At 55.7% G+C, this 24,725-nt stretch overlaps 1 protein-coding gene across 8 annotated transcripts in view; it reads right to left on the bottom strand.

The window, feature by feature from the left end:
* Nucleotides 1–24,182, bottom strand: part of SHF (Src homology 2 domain containing F) — a 34,952-nt gene extending 10,770 nt beyond the window's left edge. Inside the window, exons 1-7 of one of the 8 annotated variants that reach the window (XM_050309274.1) lie at nucleotides 23,697–24,182; nucleotides 16,796–16,925; nucleotides 15,533–15,742; nucleotides 13,874–14,011; nucleotides 10,892–11,063; nucleotides 10,495–10,614; nucleotides 4,785–7,505 (exon numbers count right to left, since the gene is read on the bottom strand). In XM_050309274.1, the coding sequence (XP_050165231.1) occupies nucleotides 7,319–7,505; nucleotides 10,495–10,614; nucleotides 10,892–11,063; nucleotides 13,874–14,011; nucleotides 15,533–15,742; nucleotides 16,796–16,925; nucleotides 23,697–24,167 (1,428 nt within the window). In that variant the 5' untranslated portion in view covers nucleotides 24,168–24,182 and the 3' untranslated portion in view covers nucleotides 4,785–7,318. The other 7 variants (XM_050309275.1, XM_050309277.1, XM_050309276.1 and 4 more) reach the window with 7 other exon arrangements.
* Nucleotides 24,183–24,725: the final 543 nt, after the last annotated feature.

Below are 24,725 nucleotides of genomic sequence, written 5' to 3'. Positions count from 1 at the left end.
CGCAGCAGGTCCAGCAGCACCCTGAGGGGGGAGGGGACGCCCGTCAGGCGGGAAGCGCGGCGGCAGCCGCGAGCTCCCGCAGGGCTGTCCCCCTCCCGCCCGCTCACCGGAACACCTCTGGGTCCAGCCCGCTGCCCGCCGCCTGCGCCAGCTCGAACAGCTCCGCCTCCTCCGCGTTGAGGAGCTGCTTGCGCCGCAGCCGCGCCTCCGACACCGACACAGCCGCCATGGCCGCCGCCACCTCCGCCGTAGCGGGCACGCGCCCCTCACGGCATGGACCGCCCCCTCACCAAACTCCCAACCCCCTTACCAAACTCCCAACCCCCCCGCCAGGTCGCGCCCCCTCACGGCCAGACCACTCCTCTACGTGCATGGCCCCGCCTCTTCACCGCCCCGCCTCGCCCTCTCACGGCGCTGCTGTTCCCAGCGCTGTCGGCAGGCGGCAGCCGCGCTCCAACCGCCTCCAAATAGGGCAGCGCTTCCACCCAGGTCTCGCCGGTGTCTCCTGTGCTCCAGGGCGGGACCAGCGAGGGGCGCTGGGAGCGCTCCGGCGGTGCCGCGGGTCAGGGTGCGGAGGAGCCGCGGTACCCGCGGAGCCACAAACGGATCATCCTTCGCGTTCTCGTTCCCAACCGCCCCCAATCCTCGAGCCCCGAGAGCAACTGGCGTGGCCTGGAGAAGATAATTGAAAATTTGGGTCTTGAGTCGCAGCGAGACAAGTAACCGGCAAACTGAGATTGAAATTCCTCTATCTAAATGGAAATGAGCTGTTGCCATCGGGGAGGGAGGGATGGGCTGTCCCCGCTCCCCCCGTCCCAGCACACACAGACCAGCTGCGCTGCCGGAGGGAGAGCAGAGCAGGGGGATCACTGTGTCCCCCCGGCAGCGCCAGGAGAGACCCCGGCCCACCCCTACACCAGGAGAGAGACACTCCCGCTCCACATGCCGAGCAACCTGCGTGTCAAAATCATTCCCTGCCACAGATGACCAGACCATGTGTCCCGACAGGGCGCGCTGACAGGCAGATTTACTGCAGCTGCCGAGACGGGAATGAGGCGGATGATGATGAAGAAGGATTTTGCTGCTCATGGCCCCGAGCAGGACCAGCCCAGCAAGGACAGAGATGGTGGCGTTTCCTGCTGCCAGCACAAATTACCCGGCTGTCTGCGGGGCCGACAGTGCTGGAGACACAGAGCCTGAGGTTGTCCCAAATGCTGGACTTTCAGAGGGACCCTCGGCTGAGTGGGGCAGTGCAGGGTCTGTGACGCAGAAGAGACTGAGAAACATCCCGGTGCTTCCTCTCTAGCTAGCTCTGGTATGTAATGTACTGCTTCCTTTGGGACAGGCTGGAAGTCAAGTGCAAGGGCAAGAGACTGCATTTTGTGGGTGATGCGGTCTCCAAACCTCCCTGGTCTACCTCAACGATTTCCCCCAGCCTGTGGCACCTGAGAGCTCAGCTACAAGTCACAGCAGAAGACCACAAGGTGCTTTTTAGCTCAGCCCTTTTCCGGAAAAAAAGAAGAAAACCAGGAATCACCTTCCCTACAACAAACAGAAGTTTCAACTTGTACCTCCCTCCTTCCCAGCCCCAGCCTGTTCCAGATGGCAGCTCTCCCTGCATGCTGTGGTCACCAGCATCAACAAACAGGGCTGGAGACATCTCCAGGGCAAGGGATGGGAGACCCTGGCCCTCATCTGCCTCCTTCATAGGCCTCTGTAGCCATGGCTGTGGGTCACACCTTCCCCACATTTCTTGGTGGGCACAGACGGCAACTTTGACAACCCTCTCCTTTCGACTTCAAGGTTCCCTCTGAAGCACTTCTGCAGGCTCCGATCTCCCAATTTCCCCCTTTTGCTCTCCCAATCCAACAGGTCAGTAGAGAAGTCCTTTGGAACTCATAAACATCTCCTGAGAATACCTCACTTATTGGAGCTGCAGTTTGGTGGCACCCTGGGACACAGGCCTAAATGACAGCGGGCAGGACACTGGGTCTTGCTGCCTGCCAGAGACATCCTCCATTACCTCTGGCAGGACTTTAACACCCAGTCACTGCTCAGTCCATGGTTTCTAGAGCAGGATGAACCAGGACAGCCTGGGATGGTAATGCCAGGCTGCACCTTAGCCCTTGTAGGACACAGTTATGAAAAGGGCTAAATAGATGGGGGCAGGGGAGGTTCTGACAGCCTGCATATGCAGAAGGAAAAGGGAATTAGGTGCAGCACAGAACCTGCAATCTTTGCCACAAATTAGCAGCTAGAGTTGGGGGTTGCTCAGATGTTGCTCTTGTGGAGGCAAAGAGATGAAGGAGCCTTCCCTGTGAATCAGGACACACTGTGCACAGTCAGAGAGAGCACAATGAAGCCAGACGTGCTGTGGCTGTGCAGAGGAAACTGTGCTGGGTGTGAGCAGTAAATCAGGGCCTGCGCAGAGGCTGCAACGCACAGGCAGTAAATCACAGTGTGCTGTGGATGTGCAAAAGGCACTGGGAACAGGGAGACAGGACATGAGCAGGGAGCCCCTCGGTCCCACACAGGCACAGGTTAGAGATTGCCACTGAATGGAGAAAAATGCAGCGTGCACACATTTATGGTGGGAATTAAGAGAAAGACTTACATTGTGCAGGTCATCGAGCTGAGCAGGATGAGAAGGGCAGAGAATGCCTGAGCACAGCTACCAGCTGAGGACCCACTGTGAATGCAGGAGGGGCTGCATGAGATCAGGGAGAAAAGGAGCAATGTCCTTTCCCCATGAAGGAAGGGCCAGGTTTAGGATAACATGGATATGGATCAAATCGCAAACAAATGCAGCAACCAGAAAGTGGAAAAGAGGGATTCAAACATATCTAGACTTTCATGTTTTTCTGAGGTTTTCCTGAAGGAAACCCAGGTTCCAGGTAAAAAAGCAAATGGAGACAGACTTTATCACAGAGTGAAAATTAGGTGGAGGCATCCGATCACTGTCTTGGGACAATTTTCAAACAGGACACCAAGAGCAAGTGAGTGCTTTGAAAGGATGCTGGGAATGGTATTGAAGGGACCGAGCAAGGGTGGTCTCCAAGTCAGGAGCTGAATCTTACTCTTGGATCAAACTTGTTGGTCTTTAGGAGAAGATTTGAAAGGATATATTCAGTTGGACCATGTGTGTGCCATATGCACTGTGTGTGCTATGTATGTGCTTCCCTGCACATTCCACTATAGCCTGCCGGGATCAGGAACAAATTTCTCTCTTTTGCTCTAAACTCCAGCAGCTGAGCTGTTGGGTTATTTGACTCCTGCAGATTGCTGTGGTTGGAGGCAGAACATAGGGCACTGTGTTCTCAGGGATATTCAAGTAACTTAAGCATCCCTGCTCGGGCTGAGGTTTCAAACTAATCACTAGGCTTGGGCTTCAGGGAACTTCTCCAGGCCAGAGGGGCAGGAATGGGGCATGGATGACAGAGCACACCCTAAACGCATCTAAGGTTTAACCCAGTCCCACAAAGATCAGTTGCTGTTGATTCTCTCCAGCCTCCAAGGTACTAAGGAGCATTAATGGCTTGTACTGGGACGGGTCATTTCAGGCTTGACACTAACTACAGCACCCCATTTCCAGCAGGTGGGAGATATCAGGAACAGAGTTCAGCAAACACAGCCCAGCTTCTCAGCAGGGCAAGCTCCAATTCTGCCCTCAGTCAGTCTTGTATCCTTCTTAGTTGCCTCCATCCTGCAAGACTATATCTTTTCATAGGATCACAGAATGGTTTGGGTTGGAGGGGACCTTAAAGGTCATCTCGTTCCACCCCCTGCCATGGGCAGAGACACCTTCCACTAGACCAGGTTGCTCCGAGCCCCATCCAACCTGGCCCTGGACACTTCCATGGATGGGCAGCCACAACTTCTCTGGCCAACCTGGACCAGGGCCTCCCCACCCTCACAGCCAACAATTTCTTCCCAGTATCCCACCTAACCCTGCCCTTTGGCAGTGGGAAGCCATTTTCCCTTGTCCTGTCCCTCCAGACCCTTGTCCAAAGTCCCTCTCCAGCTTTCAGACCACCTGCAGGCACTGGAAGGGGCTCTAAGGTCTCTATGAAGCCTTCTCCTCTCCAGGCTGAACAGCCTCAAGTCTTTCAACCTATCTTCATAGGATACAGATCTCTGAGCATGATTTTGGTCAGGGAAGTCCAAGGGTAAGCACAGCTCCAAGCTGGCCCACACCCAGCCAGAGCAGCACGAGCCAGCTCAGCCCTGACACTGTGTGTTCCCAGCAGTACGAATCCAATTAGAAAACAAACTTCCTTCCTTCATTACCAGGGCCTGCAGTATGTTAAACCAGCCTGCTGATTATGGAGGGCTTAGTGAGAGACTAGAGATCAGGCAATGAATGACAGGGCTGTTTCACTTGCCAGGAGGAAGGACAGAGGCAGTTGGGAGGACACGGGCATTGCTGGGACAAGTGGATTCGGAATTGCTACAAACAAAGGCCTTTGGTCAACCTTCACATTCCCAACGGGGTTAACCTCAAAGCCACATCACATTGCTCAGGCCCTTGCCCCTCCTGGGGATTAGCATCCTCATGAATGGGGATCCCTGTCACGTCTCTAGCCCTGTTGGATGGCTGCCCTCACCCACCCCACTCCCACACAACACTCACTTCAGTCACAGGATGGTAAAGGCAGCTCTAAAATACCCTTACAAGAGAGATTAAATATAAATTTTCTGGGGAGCTACTGTTCAGCTCCCATTGTCAAGGGTGCAGTGCACAACCCAGATCTGGAGTCATATATTTTCAGTGGCCAGGACAAAGGAAGGGGTTATTTCCCTTTATTTGGCATTGGTGAGGCCACACCTGGAAACTCCGACCAGTTTTGGACCCCAAGTACATGGAGAGAGTCCTGATGAGGATGGTCAAGGCCAGAGAACATCTTGTATGAGGAAGCACTTGAGGAATTTTGCTTCTTTAGCCTGGAGAAGAGAGGGCTGAGGAGGGATGCAATTCCCACAGTGAGGATCAAGAGCTGCTTTGCTGAAGCACTTGGACACACAGCCCAGCTTGCAGAGCAATTCTGGGGTCCGTGACCAGTTCTGGGGAGCTGCTGCAATGACACAGTCTCACTCCTCTCATCCCTGTGCCTGGGATGGAGCCAGGCTGACAGGGCAGGATTTTACCATAAGGCTATGAGCTTGCTGATACAGCCAGCAGTGGCTGCCAGGCAGTTTGCTCCCTGCCACAGCTCCTCGAGGAAAAAGCCCCCCTCTACATGGAGAGGCTCTCCTGTGCCTCTATTGCCCAGCTGCACAGACACGAAAAGCCTCTGCTCACCCAGCCACAGAGAAAGTAGAGGATCCCCTGGGAAGAGCTCCTTGCTGGAGCCATCATGTCACAGTGGGGCTGCTAAAGGACACTCAAGAAACCTTTTAAGTGCAGCAAGGGCATCCAAGAGCACCTCCTCAGATTTCTACATCTCCAGCCCTTCCTGCAGGCTCTGGGAGAAAAAACCCTCCTACTGGAGTCACCTCTGTCCCTGCTGGACAAAATGCCTCCCTGGGATGATGGAGAGAGGCAGCCAGGGCTGCCAGCAGCCAAGCAGGCTGTAAGGAGACACCAGGAGCCTGACCAGCTCGATCTGCTGCCTTTTAAGGAGCGGCAGAGGCTGAGGCATCTTGGAACAAGCCACCACAGCTCTGCAGGCTCTCAACCACAGAGTGCACTCACATACCACACTGGCCATGCCTGATGGTCCCCAGCAGCTCCAAACTGTGAAGGGCAAGCCAGGACAGCCATCCCCCAGCTACAAATTGAGCCTGTAATACCCCAGAGCCCTGGATGGTCAAGCAGGGTTCCTGCTGCAGCTGCAGCACCCACCCCCACAGGATCCCTGTGGTCTTATTCATCACCTCTGTCCCCTCCAGACAACCAGCAGGGCCAGCTTCTTCCTGGCAGCAGGCAGAGGGGAGAATGATCTTTTTCACAAAGCCTTCATCAAGCCACTGCTAACTCATCCCACTGATGCCCAAGCCCTTTGCTCTGCTCGCAGAGAAGGTTTTGTTGCTCCAGCAGCGAATTTGCTGCTGCCATCCCCATTGAGGGAGCAGAGAGGAAAGGGAATGTGCTGCTAGGGAGTAGCAGTGGGATAGAGCTTAGGCTGACACAAGGATGGAGGAAAAGTATATTTGTGGGTCCAGGAGCAACACCAGGAACAAGTTTAAAAGGCAAGGTATGCATGAAACAGTAAAGAACACCAGATAGAGCTTCAGCCAAAAAAAAGAGGAGCAAGCTGGCTCAAAGACAAGGTGTCACGAAGACAAAGAACAGGACCGGAGTCAGTAAATACTCAGAGGAAGAGATCAGGAAATCTTTGAAATTCAGGGATTTTGCCTCAGACTTACAATAGGTGAAGGAAAACAAGGAGCCAAAAGATCCTGAAGAGCACCCCCTTCTGTAGGGAGTAACAGGCCTATCCAAAATCAGCTCATCACTGCTCACGAATGGTCTCAAAGACATCACAAGGGTGTGACCACCCTTGTCCCCTGTGTCTCTGAGGAGTCAGCTGATGGCTTAGGCACAGGGGGTCTCAGTGCATGCAAAAGCACAGGAAAAATCACTTCACTTAGAGCTTTTTTGTAACAAAACGTCCCTCCCTGCCCTTTTGCCACACAGTTGCTCCAACTCGAGGTGGGACGTGGGCACAGTTCCCGTGGAGCAGGAGGTGACCATGCACTGCTTTATTAGGCAGTGGTGCTGCATGTGCAGCCCAGGCCAGTCACTATTTACATTTGGCAAAGGATGGCATTGAGTACCGAGCACTTGTGCAGGTGAGGGCCAGCCTGCCCAGCCCCCACCACAGCTCAACAGCCCCAGGCAGGCCCCGCTCGCACCCACCAGCCTCCCTGCCTGCAGGCACAGCCATTTTGTCTCTCACAGGTAGTGCCAGCCACCCTCACAGAGGCACCTCAGGCCTGCTACCAGATGATCTATCCCCGTATTCGCACCCACTGCCCCCTTCCCTGGGTTTTTCCAGGCCCCAGCTCCAGTCCTTGTGTTTTGAGCTCTGCCTGGAGGCAGGTGATGGCAGCAGGCAGCCGGCGAGCCCCACTAAGCTCCTTGCACAGGAGGTCCCTCCGGTGCCATGCCAGGGGGCAAAGTAGCACATGGGAGCCTTCCGAGAGAGCAGGACGAGAGGTCCGGCTGCAGCAATCCCCCAACAGCGCTGGCTGTGCCCAGTGAGCTGCTCATGGGCCAACGGTCTGGAGCCCGTCCTTGGCGTGGCAGCGCTCGGCCCTGCAGATGGGCTGGTTTTGGGTACACCCAGCCTCGAGCCTGGCTCGTAGGGGGTGAGTACTATAGGGTACGGATTGCCACCGGGTAAAGCAAGGACATGTGCTCCGCCCCCTTGATGGGCAGCTTGCGGCTGGCGTAGTGATGGATGATCTCTGGCACGCTGTCGAAGGGCGGGCTGTGCTGACCCAGCACGTACTTGTTCTCCTGGGTCCGGGACAGTTTCATGTGCATGAAACCCTGGCTGCTCCTGCAAGGGCAGATCAAGGCAGGGTTAGGGGGTACAGGTGGCCCAAGCCTCCCCTCAGCTCCTGACCCCCTTACCTAAGACAGGCAGCCTGCCCCTGCAGCTGAGGGGGACTGCTGGCTCCTGTTCCCACACAGTTGGGTGTGTGGGGTCCATGTGGGGGTGCCAAGGCTGGGTAGGTGTGTGTGGGTAGGTAAGTGAGGGCATCACCTGGGCAGGACCAACAGCAGCTCTCACTGCAGGTTGACATAGGGGTAGCAGCTTTCACCCTTCACATGTGGAAAAGCTCCTTTTGCAACCACTCTGGCTCACACAGAACCCCTTCAGCTCACAGATCTCCAGCCTCACCGTGGCAAACCAGGATTTTCTCCTTCAGCCAGCAGCCAAAGGATTTTCTCCTTCCTCCCCCTCCCCACACCACTGCTGCAGGCTCCATAAAACCCACTCAGCGTAGCAAGGCCATTTCCTGGCACAGCACAGGCACTGAGCCACACCAGGTTGTGAAGGCAGATCCTGCCATGATTCCAAGTGATGGGCTAATGGCCCTGTTGCTATTAATTTGTGTCTCTGAGGAGAGCCACAGCCTGTCTGCAGCGTCTGGAATGCATATTAGAGCAAAATACTGATGACTTAAAAGCAGACAGGGCCTCATCAGCGATGCCGAGCCTGCATCAGGCTTCCAGCGCTGCACAGCCTGGCCCCATCCCCCTGGCTGGAGACGGGCGTAATGGACAGCCTGGCTGCATTAGCAGGATGGGTTTGCAATCCATTTAGAGACAGAAGCAAGGAGCCAGCTGTCCCAGGGGATGGCAGAGTGGACAGCCACAGCCCCCCATCAGGGACCTTGGCTGCATCTGGAGCACTGCCACACGGGACCATGTAGAGGTGATGCCAGTTGTGTTTTGCCCAAATTGCTCCACAGGTCTTTGTCATAAGCTCAGGGATGTGGAAAGCACATCCCTGGAGAGAAGCCTGAAGGAATACACTGCAAACCCCAGCAGACAGGGCAAGGGGCAAGTGCTGCTCCTACTTGGCACCTTGGAGACATGAGAAAGGACCCCACCTTTGCAGTGGACTCAGCCACTCTCATGGAAGCATAGGCCAGGAGGGAATCACCCTCCAAGCATCTAAGGCAATGACATAACCCTGTCCATGACAGGCAGTGTGGGGCTGCCTAGCCTGGATCAGCCAGGACTGTTACAGCAGGGTTAAGTCCTTCTGGCTGCCTGACCTGGTCCTGCTGCTCTCTCTTGTGCATATTTTTCTTTAAATCAGCACAAAAGAGCTTCAGGTTAGCATCAGGAGCTCTTTTCAGACCATTTCCTCGGCTGTGCCTCCTTACGCAAGGAGAAAAAAGAAAAGTTAAAAAAAAATAGAGCTGCAGACAGCCAGCTTAAAGCTACATAAAAAGCATCCCAGGGGATGTTCTTTGAACAGACTCTACCGAAAAAGGCAGTGAAGTAAAAATCCTGCTCCTGAGGCTGTGGGCAAGGACAGGCAATGCCCAAATAACTCCTGGATGGGCTGCAGTGTCCTCTGGGGAGATGGCACACTGATGCGCAGCCACATCCTAGCCACATATACCACCTGAGAGGAGGATTTTGCCACAAGACTAAGGATGGGTGGCAAGAAGTAAGCGGAAAACCACCAATAAATAGATGACTGGCCTGTGGAGAGGTGATGGAAAGCCACCTTTGGTGATGGAATGCCACCTCCCAGGCTCTCCAACACACATGCTGGCTAATGCCACTCACAAGGTGATGGTGAGACCTCTCGCAGCCTCAAATACAGCTCACCAACCAGAAGAAGCTGTTGCTCCAAAATGGCTCACAAGCCAGGGCAAGGAAAAAATGTTGAGAAAATTAAAACATCAGTGAAAATTCTGACATAAAAAAAGGAAAGGAGGGAGATTTTCTGGAAAGGTTTGGTGGCTGATCTGAAAGCTCCGAGTGCAGAAGGAAGAAAGAATACTTTCAGCAGAACTTCTGCCCTGTTTTGTTGTGAAAGGCAGCAAAAAGAGTGGAACAAAAAAAATATGGAGAGAGGCAGAGCAATGTAATTCACAGTTGTGCCACTGGGAAATAAACAGGGAGGCTGAAAGCCCTGAGGAACAATGCAGGTATGAGAGACCACTGGGGAAACTCAAAGTATATTGAGAAAAGCACAGGAATACGAGGCCTGTTGTTGGGCAGAGATGGCTGAAGTGCTCCATAAATACTTGTTTCCCATCTGGCAGAACAGAGCTAATATGGCTGTCCAGCAGAAGGGCAAGAAGGTATTTGCTCATCCATCATCATCTTCAGACAGTAACAGCTTTGATTTCGTGGGTTTGTGCTGCCCCAGGAGCCAGGAAAGAGCTGGATGAGGAGCTGCAGCAATGCTTCATGCAATTTTGGCATTCAGGGAATCTGGAAAAATTGGGGAGGATGTGAAGAACTCCAAAAAAACCCCAAGCAGAAACCAAGCCACGCTGTGGGGATGAGGTGTCCCTGTTGGCAAATCAGAGCAGGGAAAAGCCCCCTCTCTACAATGTGACTGAGCAATGGCTTCAATGAATCCATGGGCTGGGGAGGCAGGGATGGGTACCCACATTTCCATCAACAATGGGATCGCACGAACTTTCTTTTCCCATGAAACTAAGCTACCAAAAAAAGGGGAAAAAGAAGGCAAAGCTGGAAGTGGTAATCAGACACATTCAAGTAAGCAGTGAGGCAGATCGTTTGATTCATCTGAAGGATTACTAGCACTGCCAAGGAAGAGCAGTGGGCCTCCAGATCTCCAAGCCTTCCCAAGAGATGCTTTTGCCAGACACCAAAACAGAAGCCTGTGCCACACAACAGAAAGGTGTGGACTTCATGTTCCACCCATTTCTGACCACTTGTGGTTGAGAGCTACTCAATTGTCATGGGCACAAGTTTACTTGGGGTACCCACCCACACCACCAGGTCATCCCTGCTGTGGGTCCATGACCCCTCAGCCCCTGCTCACTCACTTCAAGGAGAGGGAGAAGTCGTTCTTGCTGGTCTCGCTGTTGCGCACCAGGTAACTGGCCTCCTTGCACAGCCTCAGCAGAGTCTCCGCATCCGTCCGGCTGATGGCCCCATGGTACCAGCTAGAGCAGGGAGAGGGATCAGCTATGCCAGGCACAGAGCAGACACCCCAGGAAGGGCTCTGCCCTGGGAAAGCAGCAATGCCAGCACCCCGGGGACAGAGTGGGATGGGGGTGGCACCACTGGGATTGGGGGACAAGGGGAAGGGACAAACAGGCAGAATGTGGGGCCAGGGAAGAAAGGAAGAAGCAGGTCTCCCCCAGGGCTCCTCATGGATCCACAGGTATCCATGAGGCAGGTGGAGGGGTCAGGCAGCCACTTGGGGCAGGCAGGACTCACCACTGGCTCTCCAAGGGCAGGGCAGGGTCAATCCTCTCCCCAACATAGGGGCCTGGCTCAGCCATCAGCGTCTTTGTGCTCTTGAGGCTGCTGGAGCCGTGTCTCAGGGCAGCCCTGGCCTTCTCCTCCCTGCAGGGCGACATGCAGCCGTAGCCCAGCCCCTCGGAGGGACCTGCAAGACAGACCCCTGTCACAGCTGGGGGAGGGACAGGCGGACAGGCCAGGTCCCAGCTTTCCCCCTGTGGGAAGAGCCAGAGACAGGTTATATCACACTGGATTCCCTCACAGTGCCCCCATCCCCTTTTTCTAAGCAAGGGAAGGGCAGCTCTTGGGCTGCTGCTCACTGCAGTGCCCAGGCTGGGTGCCCACCACACCAAGCCTGGGGCCAGGGTATGGGCCCATGGAAAATATTTCCAGAGAGGTTTCAAAAGCTCAGGAGGTTTTGCTAATGCAACCATAGATTCAGCACCTGTGGCACAGAACTAAGTGAGATGCAGCAAGAAGAGGCTCCCCAGTTTTGGGGAGAAAAATTAAATTAAAAAAAAAGAGGAGGGGATAGATGGAGCTAAAGGGAGCAGTCGGTTTGGAACTGATGGACACATTTCTACTGGCACAAGAAAAGCTGTGGTGAGAAAACAATTTCCTGAGGTGGGAAGGGGATATTTTGACTGCAGGGACCTCTCTGATGCAGCCACCTGCCCGGCGAGTATAAGGGACTGACCACGCCCTGGGGACAAGCCTCCTGATGCCTGTTATTTCCACAGAGGATGATTTCAGCATTAACAATATTGTTTCTCCCTCCTCACAAGAGTTCATTACTGCTCCCCTGCACTGCCAGCCCCCTCTCACAAATTACTTATCGATTGGGCAGAGCTGCCTCGGTGTGGGGCTGTGGGGGGTTGATGCTGTAGCAGCACAGTCACCCTGCCAAGTGGCCAAGCCCAGGAGCTGCAGCTCCCAGGACAACTGGGATGTCCCAGACTGGACAACTTCCCTCCTCCCCATGCTTCTTGGCTGCTGGAGGAAGAGGTAAAAAATACCCTGAGAGGGATGTTTTCCTCTCTAGCATCTTCTAAGGTGGATGTTTGAGGGACACCTTGTCTGGGCCCTATGCAGGCGAGCAGGACTCCACCCCCCCAGCACTGAGAGGAGGGGAAGGCAGCCAAAAGCAAACCCAGCCAAAATCCTCTGCATCTTAGCACGGCTTAACCCCCCCCCCCGAGCAGCAGCTCTGGGAGGAGGTGGTGCCCAGCATTAAGGCTTGACAAGCACTGCCTCTGCAGTGCTCTGGCTTTTCACAGGCCACATTCACCCTCGTACATCACACCTTGGCTTCAATTTCAACTCATCACCTTAAAAAATTGGGGCAATCATTAAAAAGTCAGACAATCAAACAGCCCAAGTGTTTGCTGGCAGCACAAAGTCATTGTGTTACAGGCTCATAAGAAATGCATTGCACCTGTCAGAGGGAGGCAGAGGCATGTGCATGATTAAACAGGATATTAAAAACAAGGCCTTAGGAGGAAGAAGACATCCTTCAAGACATTCAACTCACCCCCAGACAGGGGAAGTAGAAAATGAGACAAAACTCTGGCAAGATAAACTTAACACAACAAAGCAAGGCAAGTCAGGGGGAAAAAAAAAGAGACTCTGTGTTGCTAAACCCAGGAAAAATGACAAACTGATGCGTTCATCAAGAGCAAAATGCACGTCAGAGCAACTGCAGGGATAATAAATGACGGAGGAAGAGAAGAGACTGCACAGCAAAGAGATTAATTTTTCTTTACACCTGCATTCACTGCAGGAAGAGAATCAGGAAGTTCCCAACTGCCAAGACCTTTCTTGTTCAGGACTGATTTCAGCCTGCAGCATCCCTACGGATTAGGGAAATACCCTACACAGCCCTGGCACAGCGGTCACTTTGCTCTGGAGTGTCCCTACTATCAGCAGCAAAATCAGCTGTCACCTGCAGCCTCATGCTCAAACCCACCTGGGAGGCAGCAAAGGCCACACTGGTTTTATTCTACAGAGCTCTGTAGATAAGGAAATCAGGCATCGGCACCTGGCACATTGCAGTGCCCACCAGGACAGTGTTAGTGACACATGGGCAGGCACAGTACGCTGCTGCAGAGGAACGGCACGCCTCATGTCCCAGCTCCCCCCAGTAACAACCCAGTTGTGCCTTTCAGCACACTGCCCCCACCTAATGCTCTTGGCAAAATCCTAATCCCCCACAGCATAAGAGCAAGGTCTTTAAAATACTAGTAAAGGGTTAAAAGAGAAGCAGCAATATTTGGCTTTCATAAGCAAGGCTGCCAGCAGTGTCCAAGGGGGATTTACTCAGGGGCTCTGTGCCCAGTACACACAAAAAAGGCTTCACAAGGCAAACCTGAGATGACAAAGTGTAGCTGGGAGATTTGGCTGCTCAGGATAGCAAAAGTGAGAGCGGAAAATCCAGAGGGACCTCCTGCCACTGAGCAGCAAGGTAATAAAACAGAAGAGGAAACAGAGCAGTGCTAAATGATGAAGAGGGGAAAAAACAGCCCCAACTTCAGCACACTGGGACCTGAACTAGCTGCTAGCACACCTCTAAGGGAGCTGGGCATTATGAGTTGCAAGAAAACATCAGCTAAATGTTCAGAACAGTTGTCGAGACGACCATAAAGGTGGCCATCAAACACTGGGAATTTGGAGGTAAAGAGAGGAAAACAAAAGAGATGGTATTAACTCTGCCACCAAATAATTCCCTGCTGTGAGCAAAGAGGCACAGTGGAGCTGGAGAAGGTGCAGGACAGGCAAGGACAAACATCTGGTGTCCAGCACAGGACAACTGAAGGGGCCAGGAATGGCTGGGGAAGAGCAGAGGAGGAGGGTGGACATCTCACAGTGCCCTGGGCAAGCTCTGAGGCGTGGTAGCAAGGCAGGGTCATAGTAAGTGCCGGCGCAGTCCCCCCAGACACCCCCCTGTCACGCAAGACCCACCATTGGTGTCTTCATAGCTGTGCTGGCTGTGCTGTGGAGGGACAGGGGCACCGGCCTCACTGTCGGGGGGGCTTTCACCGCTGTCCAGCTGTCCCACCGGTGGGGGCCACGGTAGGTCTTTAATGACCTTGATTTCAACTAGATTGGGGGCAGAAAGGGGAGGTTGTGGGAAAGAGAAAGAGAGAAAGAAAGGGCTTAGAAAAAACCATCAACAACACGAGAGGGCCCATGGAGAAGGAGAGCAGTTGTGGGGGGAAAGACCTGAGGACTAAATTCCCAGGAGCCCCATGTCAGCTTGGCCATCTCATCCCCTTCACAGCACCAAGCAGGGACAGGCCTGAGGCAAGGCACATGCCTGATGGAGGGACTCTGCTCCTCCATCAGATTTTCCAGCTGTCTCTGGGGTGTGGGGGAGGCTGTGACCACCCTGTTAAACGTACGTGCCCCTCTGGGGGACCTTGGCCAAGCATCCCATTACCATCTGTCCTGCCCCTGCATTCATCTTGCCCTGGGGGCTTCCCAGCCACCCACGTGATCCACATTTCCCTGCCAGGTGCCAATGGGTTCTAGCCTTGTTCCGGTACCAGCTGTCCATCAACAGGGGTCCCATGGGCCCCCCAGAGGGGGAAAGGGTCAGCAGAGAGATTTTGGCATCACAGGAGGGGAAAAACATCCTCCAAGATCCAGCAGGAACTGCTCTGGCTTCAGGAAAAAAACAGGCAGCAGGTCCCAGCATGGTCTAGGGCATGGCAATCTGACTCCCTCAGGACTTGGAGCAAGGCCTGAAGCACCCTGGACAGTGCTCATGTGCATCCACATGTGAGCCAGACCTGAGAACACATCACTTCCACCCAGGAACATCAAGCAAGGTGGCTCATGTGCCCAGATCTGGAGCACAGACACCTCAGCACAAACCCAGCCCAGCAGCATACCATGTTCCATGACGGAGCCCAACAAGCCAAATCATTGGCACAGCAACCCCAGGAACAAGTAGACACTACGCCATCGAACCCAGCACATCTCCAGCTCACAGTGCTCAAACCCAAAAGGTGAACCACTCCCCAAGCCCAAACCTCCACATCTCTCTCTGCCAGCATCTCCACACAGCATTGCCAGTGTGAATGCCCTGTATGCCAGTTGCAGCACAGACACACACAGTGCTGCAATTAAAATGCATCCTAGATAAGAGCATGGCAATTAGCCAGCACTGGCGGAGGAGCCAGCACTAATGCACAGCATGGATTTCCTCATTACCAAACACAAACACAATCGATCCCCCAGCATGGATAAACAGGTCAGGAAGGCTGGACAAAGTCTGGCCGAAAGCTCCTTGGGGATCCTCCTGCCCCCAGGAAGGAGGGATCTGTTTGAGCCCAGGGCCGAGCCTCTCCCCTGCAATCCAGGGTTGGGGTGGTTAATTTGCACCAAAGGCTGTGATCAGTCAGAGCAGGGAAGAGGCAAAGGGAGCCAAGGCAGTCCTATCCATCACTCTGTCCAGCCTAGCTCCCTGCTCAGAGAAGCAGCTTCTACAAGAGCATGAGCACTCCCTGAGCCACAGAAATGCAGACACCAACATTACTGATCCCCAGACGATGAAGGAACCCCAAGAATCCAGCTTCACAGAAAGTTGATTGCTTTATGGCTGCCCCCATCACTCACCTGCGAAGGCTTTGGAGATCCGCTCCTTCTTCCACTCCCAGGGCTGGTCATACTCCTCTGGTGGCCTCTCGTCATCCTCAGGCAGCCGGGACTCCCTGGGCCAGGGGCAGGTCGGGCGCTCACTGTCTATGTCTTGCACAGGCTCGTAGGGAGTGTCATAGAGGTGCAGTGGCCGGGCAGGAGCTTCCCGTAAGCCTTTCTGGCGGATCTCTGGCAGCAGAAGAGGGAAAAGACCATGAGCTTTCTGCCCAACATAGCCTGGCCACAGTCCCCAAAGCCCGGCTAAATGACAGGGTGCAATGTCACCCAGAGGTGAAATGGGGTAAGGAAGTGTCAGTGATAGAGGAGACCCCCCGCGAACCTTCAGCAAGCAGCTGCCAAAAGCAGGGGAGCTGCTTGGCAGCCAGGGCCTGAGCAGTTCACAGCACTAAGATCTCCATAGTACAACATCATTCTCACTCCTGGGCAGCCCTACAAAATGGGATCCATGGGGACAGAGCATCCCATGCCTGATTTCCTGCAAGCAGCTAGGCCGGGTTTCTCCCCTAGACACCCAGTGTGGGTAGTTTAATAAAATGCCCTTCCTTCAAGCAAAACAAAGTCTCTCCCACAGGCACAAGCAGCCTCTTCACTGCTTGCTGATTTTTCCAAGAAATACAACAGTCTACTCCAAAAAACCACATGAGCTTACCAGCCACCACTTTCCCCAGGAAAACCACAGAACTGCAAAGACGAGCTAGAGCAGAGCCTGGAGTGCACAAGCCAGCATGATGACCCTGAGTGCTGCCTTCAGGAGCACACACTCACACCTCACTGGCTTCCCAGCCCTAAATATGCCCACTGAGGACCCTGCTGCTGCGGCAGACACAGCATGCTCTGGCCCAGTCCTAACAGAATTAAATAGCTCCCATATCCATCTTAGTTTTAAGCCAGATGCACAGAATATCAGGTCTCTCCTGGCTCAGCCTGGCAAGTGGGGTCTCAGGGGGCAGCATCGCAGGGAGAGATGTGTCTGTACAGCCCAGGCAGCCTTTGAGTGCTGTGGCTCTGCCAAACCCAGTGCACATGGATAAAACTGGGAAAATCTGCCTACGAAGTGGCTGTTCCCCATCACAGTAATTGCCCAGGTTTGCCTTATCTAGGACGGACCTGGTGCTGTCACAGGCTGCAAGGAACAGAGTACAGTGACCACTAAACTGAGAGAGTTTGCATGACCAAAGAGAGGTGCAAAGCGTGGCCTTTGCATGGAGCCTTCCACCTTACCAGCCATCATCTTCTGGGCTTCATATGGCTCCATATATCCATCATTCTCGGTCACCTTCTCCAGCCCTGCCTGACTACCTGCCACCTGCGCCGCATCGAAGGGATCGGCGTAGTCCTCCAGGACAGCCACCTGCAAGAGGGGAAGGATAGGAGAAGGGTTAGGACAGTCCCTGACTTTTTTGGGGGGTGTAGGGAGCTCACCACGAGCTCTGCTAGCAGCAGTCAAAGCAGCTGCCGGGAGCCCAAACCCACATCATGGCAGCCCCCCAGAGCAGGTGCTGGCAGCTGACAGCTTTCCAGGCACCAGCACTTGGCCGTGGAAATGCTCCAGCCTTTGTCCCGAAGGCTGGGATGGAGCCAAGCAGAGCAGAAGGTGGCCTGGCCCCCTCCCTCATGATGGGGCTCAGCACTCGCAGCACCCACACAGACATCCAGCTGGGTCCTGGTGAGGCACTGGGCTGCTAGTGGGGCCATACCCCCTATAGCACACAGATGCTCTACCTGCACACAGCCACATTTCCTCTCACAAGGTGGAGAAGGGGTGCAGATCCCAGAACAAGGGTGTCAGCTGGTATTGGCACAACTGGGAACTCACTGGTTGTTTTCCAGGGCTCCTGTGGGTGCTTTTGAAGGTTTTCTGACAAAAGGGCTAAGAATAGCTTATAGCTTCCTCTCTGCTCCTTCCCAGGCCCCAGCTGTACATCCCACCTCCAGCCCCAAAGCCTGCTCCCAAGACGTGGCCAGGCAATATTTCCAACAGCATCCAAGTGCACCCAAGCACCTAGTCCACCAGGACGCAAACCCCCAGCTTAGGGGCCAGTTTGTTACCACAACACAGATGTAGATGTCCCACAGTAACAACCAAATGTCCCCAACACAGCCTGGCGGTTGGTGGGATTACCACCCAGGGCCAGGCTCCATCCTCACTGCCATGCTGCCGCTGCTCCTGGACAGCCTTGGAGAGATCAAGGCTGCTCACACATTCCTCTGCAGCTCCAATAATCGGCTTAAAACAAAACACTTCTCCCTCCTTCCTGTGCAAAACGCCCAACAATAGCCTGTAGCAGCAAAACCCAGCAGGAAAAGGGAACAGGAACTGGAGCTGTAAACACCTCCATACAGCCTCAAGCCTTTGCATCCCTATGAGCTACAGGAGGAACATGGGTCTCTGTGCCCAGCTCACTACCTCCTCCCTAAACATCCCGGCTCCCTGGGCAGCCAATGCAGTGGGGACCTGGATCAGTCCTCCAAGTCTGGTCCATCCATACCAGGGCATGAGCAAGCAGATCATCCCCAGAGCACATCCCACCAGCCACAGGGGTCATAGCCACCCCAGGCAAGCAGAATAGGGGGCCAGCAGATGCTCTCACCCCGTGGCAAGGCAGCAGCAGGACAGATGGCTGCTAGGGATACCAGCTCTACCCGAGCCACAGCCTGGTGCCAGCGAGATGGGACAAGGCTGCAGGAGCAGCCAACCCCTGGCTTTGCAGCAGGAGACAGGCAATCTGCTCTCACCTTCATTATCCAAGGGATGACGTGGCATTGCTCAGGCCCTGCCAAGCACCAGGGACACCAAGGGGCAACACTGATCCCAGGGGGCTTCAGCCCTTTGCTTGCCACCACCAGGGCAAAACCCCCCAGGGAAAAATGCAAGTTGCTCGTAACTTTTGCAGCTATTTGGTCACCAGGATCTGCTTCGCACCTACTGCCTGTGAGATTCCAAAGAAAGATCAGCAATGCTGCTCCAAACACCTGGGAGGTCCCATGGGCTCCTCCCACACCTCGAAAACTGCAAAGAGGCTCTCTCTGTGCCACATCTGTGGAGCACAGTCCAGTGCCAATGACATCACCTTCACACAGATGCTCATGCCAAGCGAGCTCATGTAGTGAGCCCCAGCCTCACTACATATACAAATCCCCTAAAATGGCTCAACAGGCAAGGTGGGCAAACAGGCAGGACCATGCCTGACACAGCCTTTGCAGAGACCTCTCATGGCTTCAAGTGTGATGGGGGTTGCGAAATGCAGTTTGTTGACCCTTCTGGGTTCAGAAAGGGGTTAGCTGTCCATTCCTCCAGCTGCTCACATTCAAACCTGCCATGAACCCCATTTCCTAGATGCATTTTGCTAGACCCAGCTGGCTGCTGGTGCCAGTCCTGGACCCTCGCTCTGCCCCAGAGCACAGAGCAGCTTCAGGCAAGACAAGCCTGAGAGGCTCCCCTGCTTGCAGTAATTTCTCTGTCATAGAATCATTAAGGTTGGAAAAGGCCTCCAAGATCATCAAGGCCAACCTTATTTCCAAGCATATTCCTTCAGCATTTGGGTCTGGCTTCTCAGAGTAGGAATACATGAGCTTCAGCTAGCTCACAGAGTGGCCCCCACTCACATGCCTCCAGGTCTAGAAAGCAAAGGATGGTAGAGAATCCTAACAGGTCTCTGTCAAGACCCCTAAAACTGGGTATTTTGCTCACAGAGGGGTTCAGAGGCACCCAGCAGAGACTAGACAGGCTCTGCTGGCAGAGAATGTGGTTTGCTGGGCTTACCTCGGACCCAGAGCAAATGGCTCACTCTCTCAAGGATGCCACTTTGTAGGAGTGAGGTCTACCATCTGTAGCATGCTGGGAACATAAACCCACTTGTTTTTTAAATGGTCAGATATTATAGTAAAAAGCCACAGAAAAGGTGGGGAGGCAATTCCTGTCTCCAGGAGCATCACAACCTCGGTATGCACAAGCAAGCACACGAGAACTGGTACCATGAACCCCAAGGCGGAGGGGCTGGAGGCTCCAGCCAGTGCCAGGAATGGGGCAAACAGCAGGGATCACACCATTACTGGGTGCATCCTAATGCCCTTGCATGTGGCGCCGAATTAGGGTTGCCCAGGAAACTGCACCTCTGACATTTCCTAATCCTAAGCATGCATGGCTCTCAGCAGCAGCCACAGGACACACAGCTGCTCCCCAGCACAGGAGAGGGCCACAGCCGCTGGCAGAGCAGCTCCCAGGGGTGCCCCAGGCTTCTCCACTTCGGTCAAAGGCATTGCCATGCTTTGTTCATGTCCCATGTCACAGAGGATGCTGCTCACCACCTGTTGATCCTAGCGCCTAGGTACAGAGGCATCGCCTGCTCATACACAGCACAAGCTTTGCAAGACTGGAAATAATTTGAGTGCAAAGCAAAAGCCCGACATGCAAAGCCACCACCCCAGGGCAGCTCTTGGTGCACACCAGTCCTTCAGGGAGCAGCTGGGAACTGCTGGCACCTGGACACATGTCCTGCTTGAGCATAGGAGTGTTTTTCAAACCATATGTTATCTGCCATAGAGTGCTATCTGCCCAGAGTGCTATCTGCCATGGCAATGCACACCCAGATCCCTGCTGCAGCTCTGAGGCTAGTCTCACTCTATTATTTATGCCAACCGTAAGAAAAAAAAAAAATCAAAATCAAATTAAGGTGAAGAACCAGATCATCACTGGGCTCTCACAGTCAAACGGCTGCAGTAAAAGGAAACAGACCAAAGCTCTCCAAGAGCATTCACAGTTCAAACACTGGGATCCCAGTGCAGAGCTAGGGCTCTTCACCCCATTTTGCCTAGAAACATTCTGCCACAAGATGCTCCACTCTATAAAGAGCTTCCCAGAGAATACCTTGGGAGATCCTTCACTTTAAAAACAAGTTTCTTGCCCTGGAAATGAAGCACATTTGGGGTCTCCTCAGGAGGTTGCTGGGTTTAACCAAATTCAGTTCATTCTGTCAGGTGCAAAATTCCCCCAGTTATACCCATCTGGCAGCTTGGCTTTCGGTAGGTGCTGAAGCCAAACCCAAAAGTAAACACAGCACCAGCTTCAAGAAGGGTCTGGTCTGCAGCCCACAGGGCATGGCTGGGCCAGGCAAGGAGCCCACGGCTGCACTCATGCCATGGGAGGTGGGAGCAGGGAGTGGACAGCACAGCATCACATAAGATGACTCAGTTCAAGGAGGCTCTCACAGGAAAGACACACGCCCAGGAGCTTCCTGGTCGGCCGTTCCCACACCCTGCGGCACTGACCCTGCGCTCACAGCAAGAACGGCAGCTACTGGTCCTGGCAGGCACAGGACAAAGATGTCCCCAGGCAGATCCTCAACACCATCCTCAAGCATGCTGTGCCCTAGGTTCAGGTGTCCACATGCAAGAAGGTCCCTCATCGCATCTCTCCCCACTGCACTCCAGTGCTCCTTGCACCTAATCCAAACAGGGCAGAGAAGACACCTTCAGGGCATCCATCTGGTGCAGGTGAACTGTCCACTGTCCACTCTGTGGGGAAACGCCTGGCAGACCAAACAGATGGAAAAGGACCTGTGCTGCTCCTCACCATGCCCAGCAGGGTTTGGAACACAGCAGGAGCCATTGCAGAGCTCACTCTAAAGTGTCTCCACAAGATGCTGCAGATCCCACACAAGGTGAAAAGATGTGCCGGCTCATGCTACAGCAGCAAAGCATCATGCAGCCCAGGCAGGAAGGATGCCATTGCCAAGATGTTCCTACCCCGTCTTCCATTCTCCAGAAGGGTCATGTCAGCTACAGCGAGCACAGGACTCCCACGGAATGTGGTCAGCCCCCAGCCTCAACCTAGTGCCTGTACTCCAAACCACACAGCCTCAGCCAAATCACAAAACGAGGAACCTTCCACTTCTGTCCATCCTCATCATCCCCTCTCAGAAGGGTTGCACATTTTATTAGAGTGATTTTCATCATCAATCATTAACAAAAACTCTCTCTGCTCCAGCAGCCTAGCCTGTACCCAGAATTATAGTTCTTTGTCATCTCCAGTTCACCACAATCCAAGGCTCACACCTGTGGGTCTAGAGTCCCAGTCCCAGCAGGCAGGGAACAGTGCCCACTGCCTCTTAGGCGTGGGAGCACTGATCCCCCTGCACAACCATCATCTCAGCAGAGGCTCCAGCCCAGCTCCAGCATCCTTTCCCTGCTCCAGAACACCTTGACATCACCAAGACCAAGGGTCACTAGCAGCAGTAACCCTCCAGCAGGCACCTCCATCCTCCTATACCACCTCCAAGAAGAGCCACCATGACGTTGGAGAGCTGAGGAACCCTCTCACCGCTCAGCCCAGCACCAAGGCCAGCAGATGGGAGCTGCAAAGGGCATTCTGGCCCAATAGAGATGCTCCATGTGGTGGATGCTCCCTGGCTTCTCCAGAGAAACTATCTTAACAGACAGCTGCAGGCACTGTCAGCACTCCAGCTTCACCAGCCTCTGGAGCTCCGCCTGGGTCCATCATGTACCAGGAAACCTCCTCCCAAGAGAGGCACGCAGGAGACCAGCAGTAATCTAATCACCATCTATCTTGGACAAGATCAAGGCTCTTCTTCAGCCTAGCCCTGTTAGCAGGGGTTCCCCAAAGGTATCCCAGCATACGAGTTTTCTCTAAACTTCCCAGATTCTGCACAGCCTTTGGATGCCTGAACAGCCTGGCTGTACCTGTCAGCAGTCCCCGCTTCCTGCAGCTCCTGCTCACCCCTTTGCACATCACAGCCTGAGTCCTTCCTATGACAATCACCCGCTCCTGCTCCCTCTGCTCCCTCAATGCCTGTTCCAGAGGAAAAGCCATTCCAACTCAGCAAACCACAGCACCACAGTGGCATCTCGGGTCCCTGCTGTCAAAGCTCCCCCCACCCCTTCTGCTGCCCACAGCAACCAGTTTACAAAGCTCAAAAGGGGGGCTCTGCTGGGCCCCTCTGGAAACCTCCCAAAAGCAATTAGTCAGTACAATCAACTTTCAAAGATCCACCAGCAACAAGTTCTTCTATCTGCTTAAAACACTCCCGAGCAGATTTTGCACGGTGCTCATTTCACCAGGACCACGGATGGGATCACTGAGTGTATCCACCGTTCCCTCCACCATCCAGCCAGCCAGATCCGCAATCCCGTCGAGTTCGCCTGACAAGCCCCGTCTTGCAGGCGGCAGCGCTAGCGGGCACTAATTAACCCCTCCTGTCTTTATTTGCGCAGTCCCCGCACCAGCCTCTCCGCCGAAAGGCTCGGCACCAACGGCCGCAGCCCCGGCTGGGTTTATCCCCCCCCCAGGTCCTTGTGCCACTCACAGCCCGTCTCCCCACGGGAATCTTCTCCTAGTCTCCTGCCTCTCACTGGGGATGTTCCTGGCCTCCTTGCCAGGCACCGGGAGCGCCAGGCTCTGCTCTCGCCCCGGAGCAGCCGGCGGAGAGGCGGTAGACAAAGAGGCGCTGACACTCCCTGACAAAGCAGCTTGGCAGCTCAGGGGGCCCAGCCGCCGCCGCTGGCACTGGCAGCCCGGGCAAGGGGGCACAGGGAGACCCGCACCACCGGGCACGGAGCGCTGGGAGGTCCTGGGTCACCGGCCCCAGCATCGGAGGGCACTGCAGACGGTCCTGTGCCGCTCGGGGCCTTCTCAAGCTGGAATATCACCTCCGTAGAGCACCAAGCACTTGGCTGCACGGAAACGGCACGAAACGAGGGCGAAGGTGGCCGGCAACTCCGCGCTCTCGCCCCTCGGAGAGCGCGCTATCTGCTGGGGCTCGTACCTGCCTCCCGCGGCAGCCGCAGGAGGACCCGGAGCCACCCCCGTGCCCGCTGACGTGTGCCCGGCATGTTGGTGCTGCCGGGGCACGGGGGGACGCGGCACGGGAGCCCTGCGGAGCCTGGCCGTGACACCGCACCCCGCTCGGTGCTCGAGGATCCTAACCCTGCTCCTTACTGTGGATGCCAGCGGTCTGGCGGGACCACCGAGGGCATCTCCATGACTGGGGCGCTCCACCTGCCCCGGGGGTCCTTGTCCTGCTCCTCACGGCGGAGTCACCCAGACTATCCCCTGTGCCAACACACCACGGGGAGGGCGGCGGGGCGCCCATGCCCGGTCACTCACCTCCTGAGACGGCTCGTCGGGCGGCTCGGGGCCGGCCGGGGGTGAGCTGGGGGCGGCGGGCACCAGCGGCGGCGGGGGGCTGGAGGGCACCTTCTCCACCGCCTCCACCTTGATGAGCCGGTGCTTGGGTGAGACGTAGCGGGGCCCGTCGGGGGCGGCGGCGGAGGGCGGCGGGCCGCTGTAGGGGTCCTCGAAGTCGCGCTCCTTCTGCAGCCGGTAGGCCGCCACGATGTCGGGCTGGGCGGCGGCCAGCGGCTCGGCCGCGCCCCCGGGCGGCGGGGGCGGCTGCGGCGGCGGCCCGGCGCGGTAGTCGGGCTTGGGCGGCGCGGGGGGCGCGGGCCGGGCGCTGCGGAAGCCCAGGTGCTCGCGGAGCCAGCGGGCCATGGTGCCCACGCACTGCGGTGCCCCGCCGGCCCCCGCCCCGCCGCCGCTGCCGCCGCGCTCCGATCCGGCCGCTCCGCTCAGCAGCATCGGCGCCGGCGGACTGAGCACGGCGGCGGGGCCGGGGGGGCCGCGGGGGAGGCGGCCAGTGCCACCTGCCGGAGCGCCGGGTGCGGGGCCTCCCCGCCCCGCCCGCGCCACGGCCCCGCGCCCGCTTCCCCCGGCGCGGACCAGCGCGGCGCTGAGTGCGGCGCGGCCTCCCCGGCCCGCCTCCCCCGGGGCCCGCCCCGCTCCCCTCCGCCTTCCGCCGCACCCGGGCCGGCCAGGCTCGGCCCTCCCCGCCGCTCCGGGCCGCCCCCTGCACTCTCGGCTCCCTCAGCGCGGCCTCGGGCGCGATCTGGCCCCGGCGCTGCCCCCCAGACACCCCGGGGCATCCCCCGGCGCCGGGAGAAGGGACACCGGGGAGGCAGCCGGCGAGGTAGAGGCGACAGAGGGTCCCTCCTGGAATCACAGAGTGTCCTCAGCTGGAAGGAACCACGAAGGTCATCGAGTCCAACTTCGCGGTGCAAACCCGCTGCCTGGGAGGTGGTGGTGGGACCGGCCCCTTACAGGACCCCTGGAACAGATCGCTCCGCAGCGATCTGAAAC

Source organism: Myiozetetes cayanensis, unplaced genomic scaffold (assembly GCF_022539395.1).
Source record: "Myiozetetes cayanensis isolate MyiCay16 unplaced genomic scaffold, myiCay2020 scf14, whole genome shotgun sequence".
Classification (NCBI taxonomy): Eukaryota; Metazoa; Chordata; class Aves; order Passeriformes; family Tyrannidae; genus Myiozetetes; species Myiozetetes cayanensis.
Note: the sequence above shows the minus strand (reverse complement) of the source record. Positions and strands in the feature narration are given on the sequence as shown.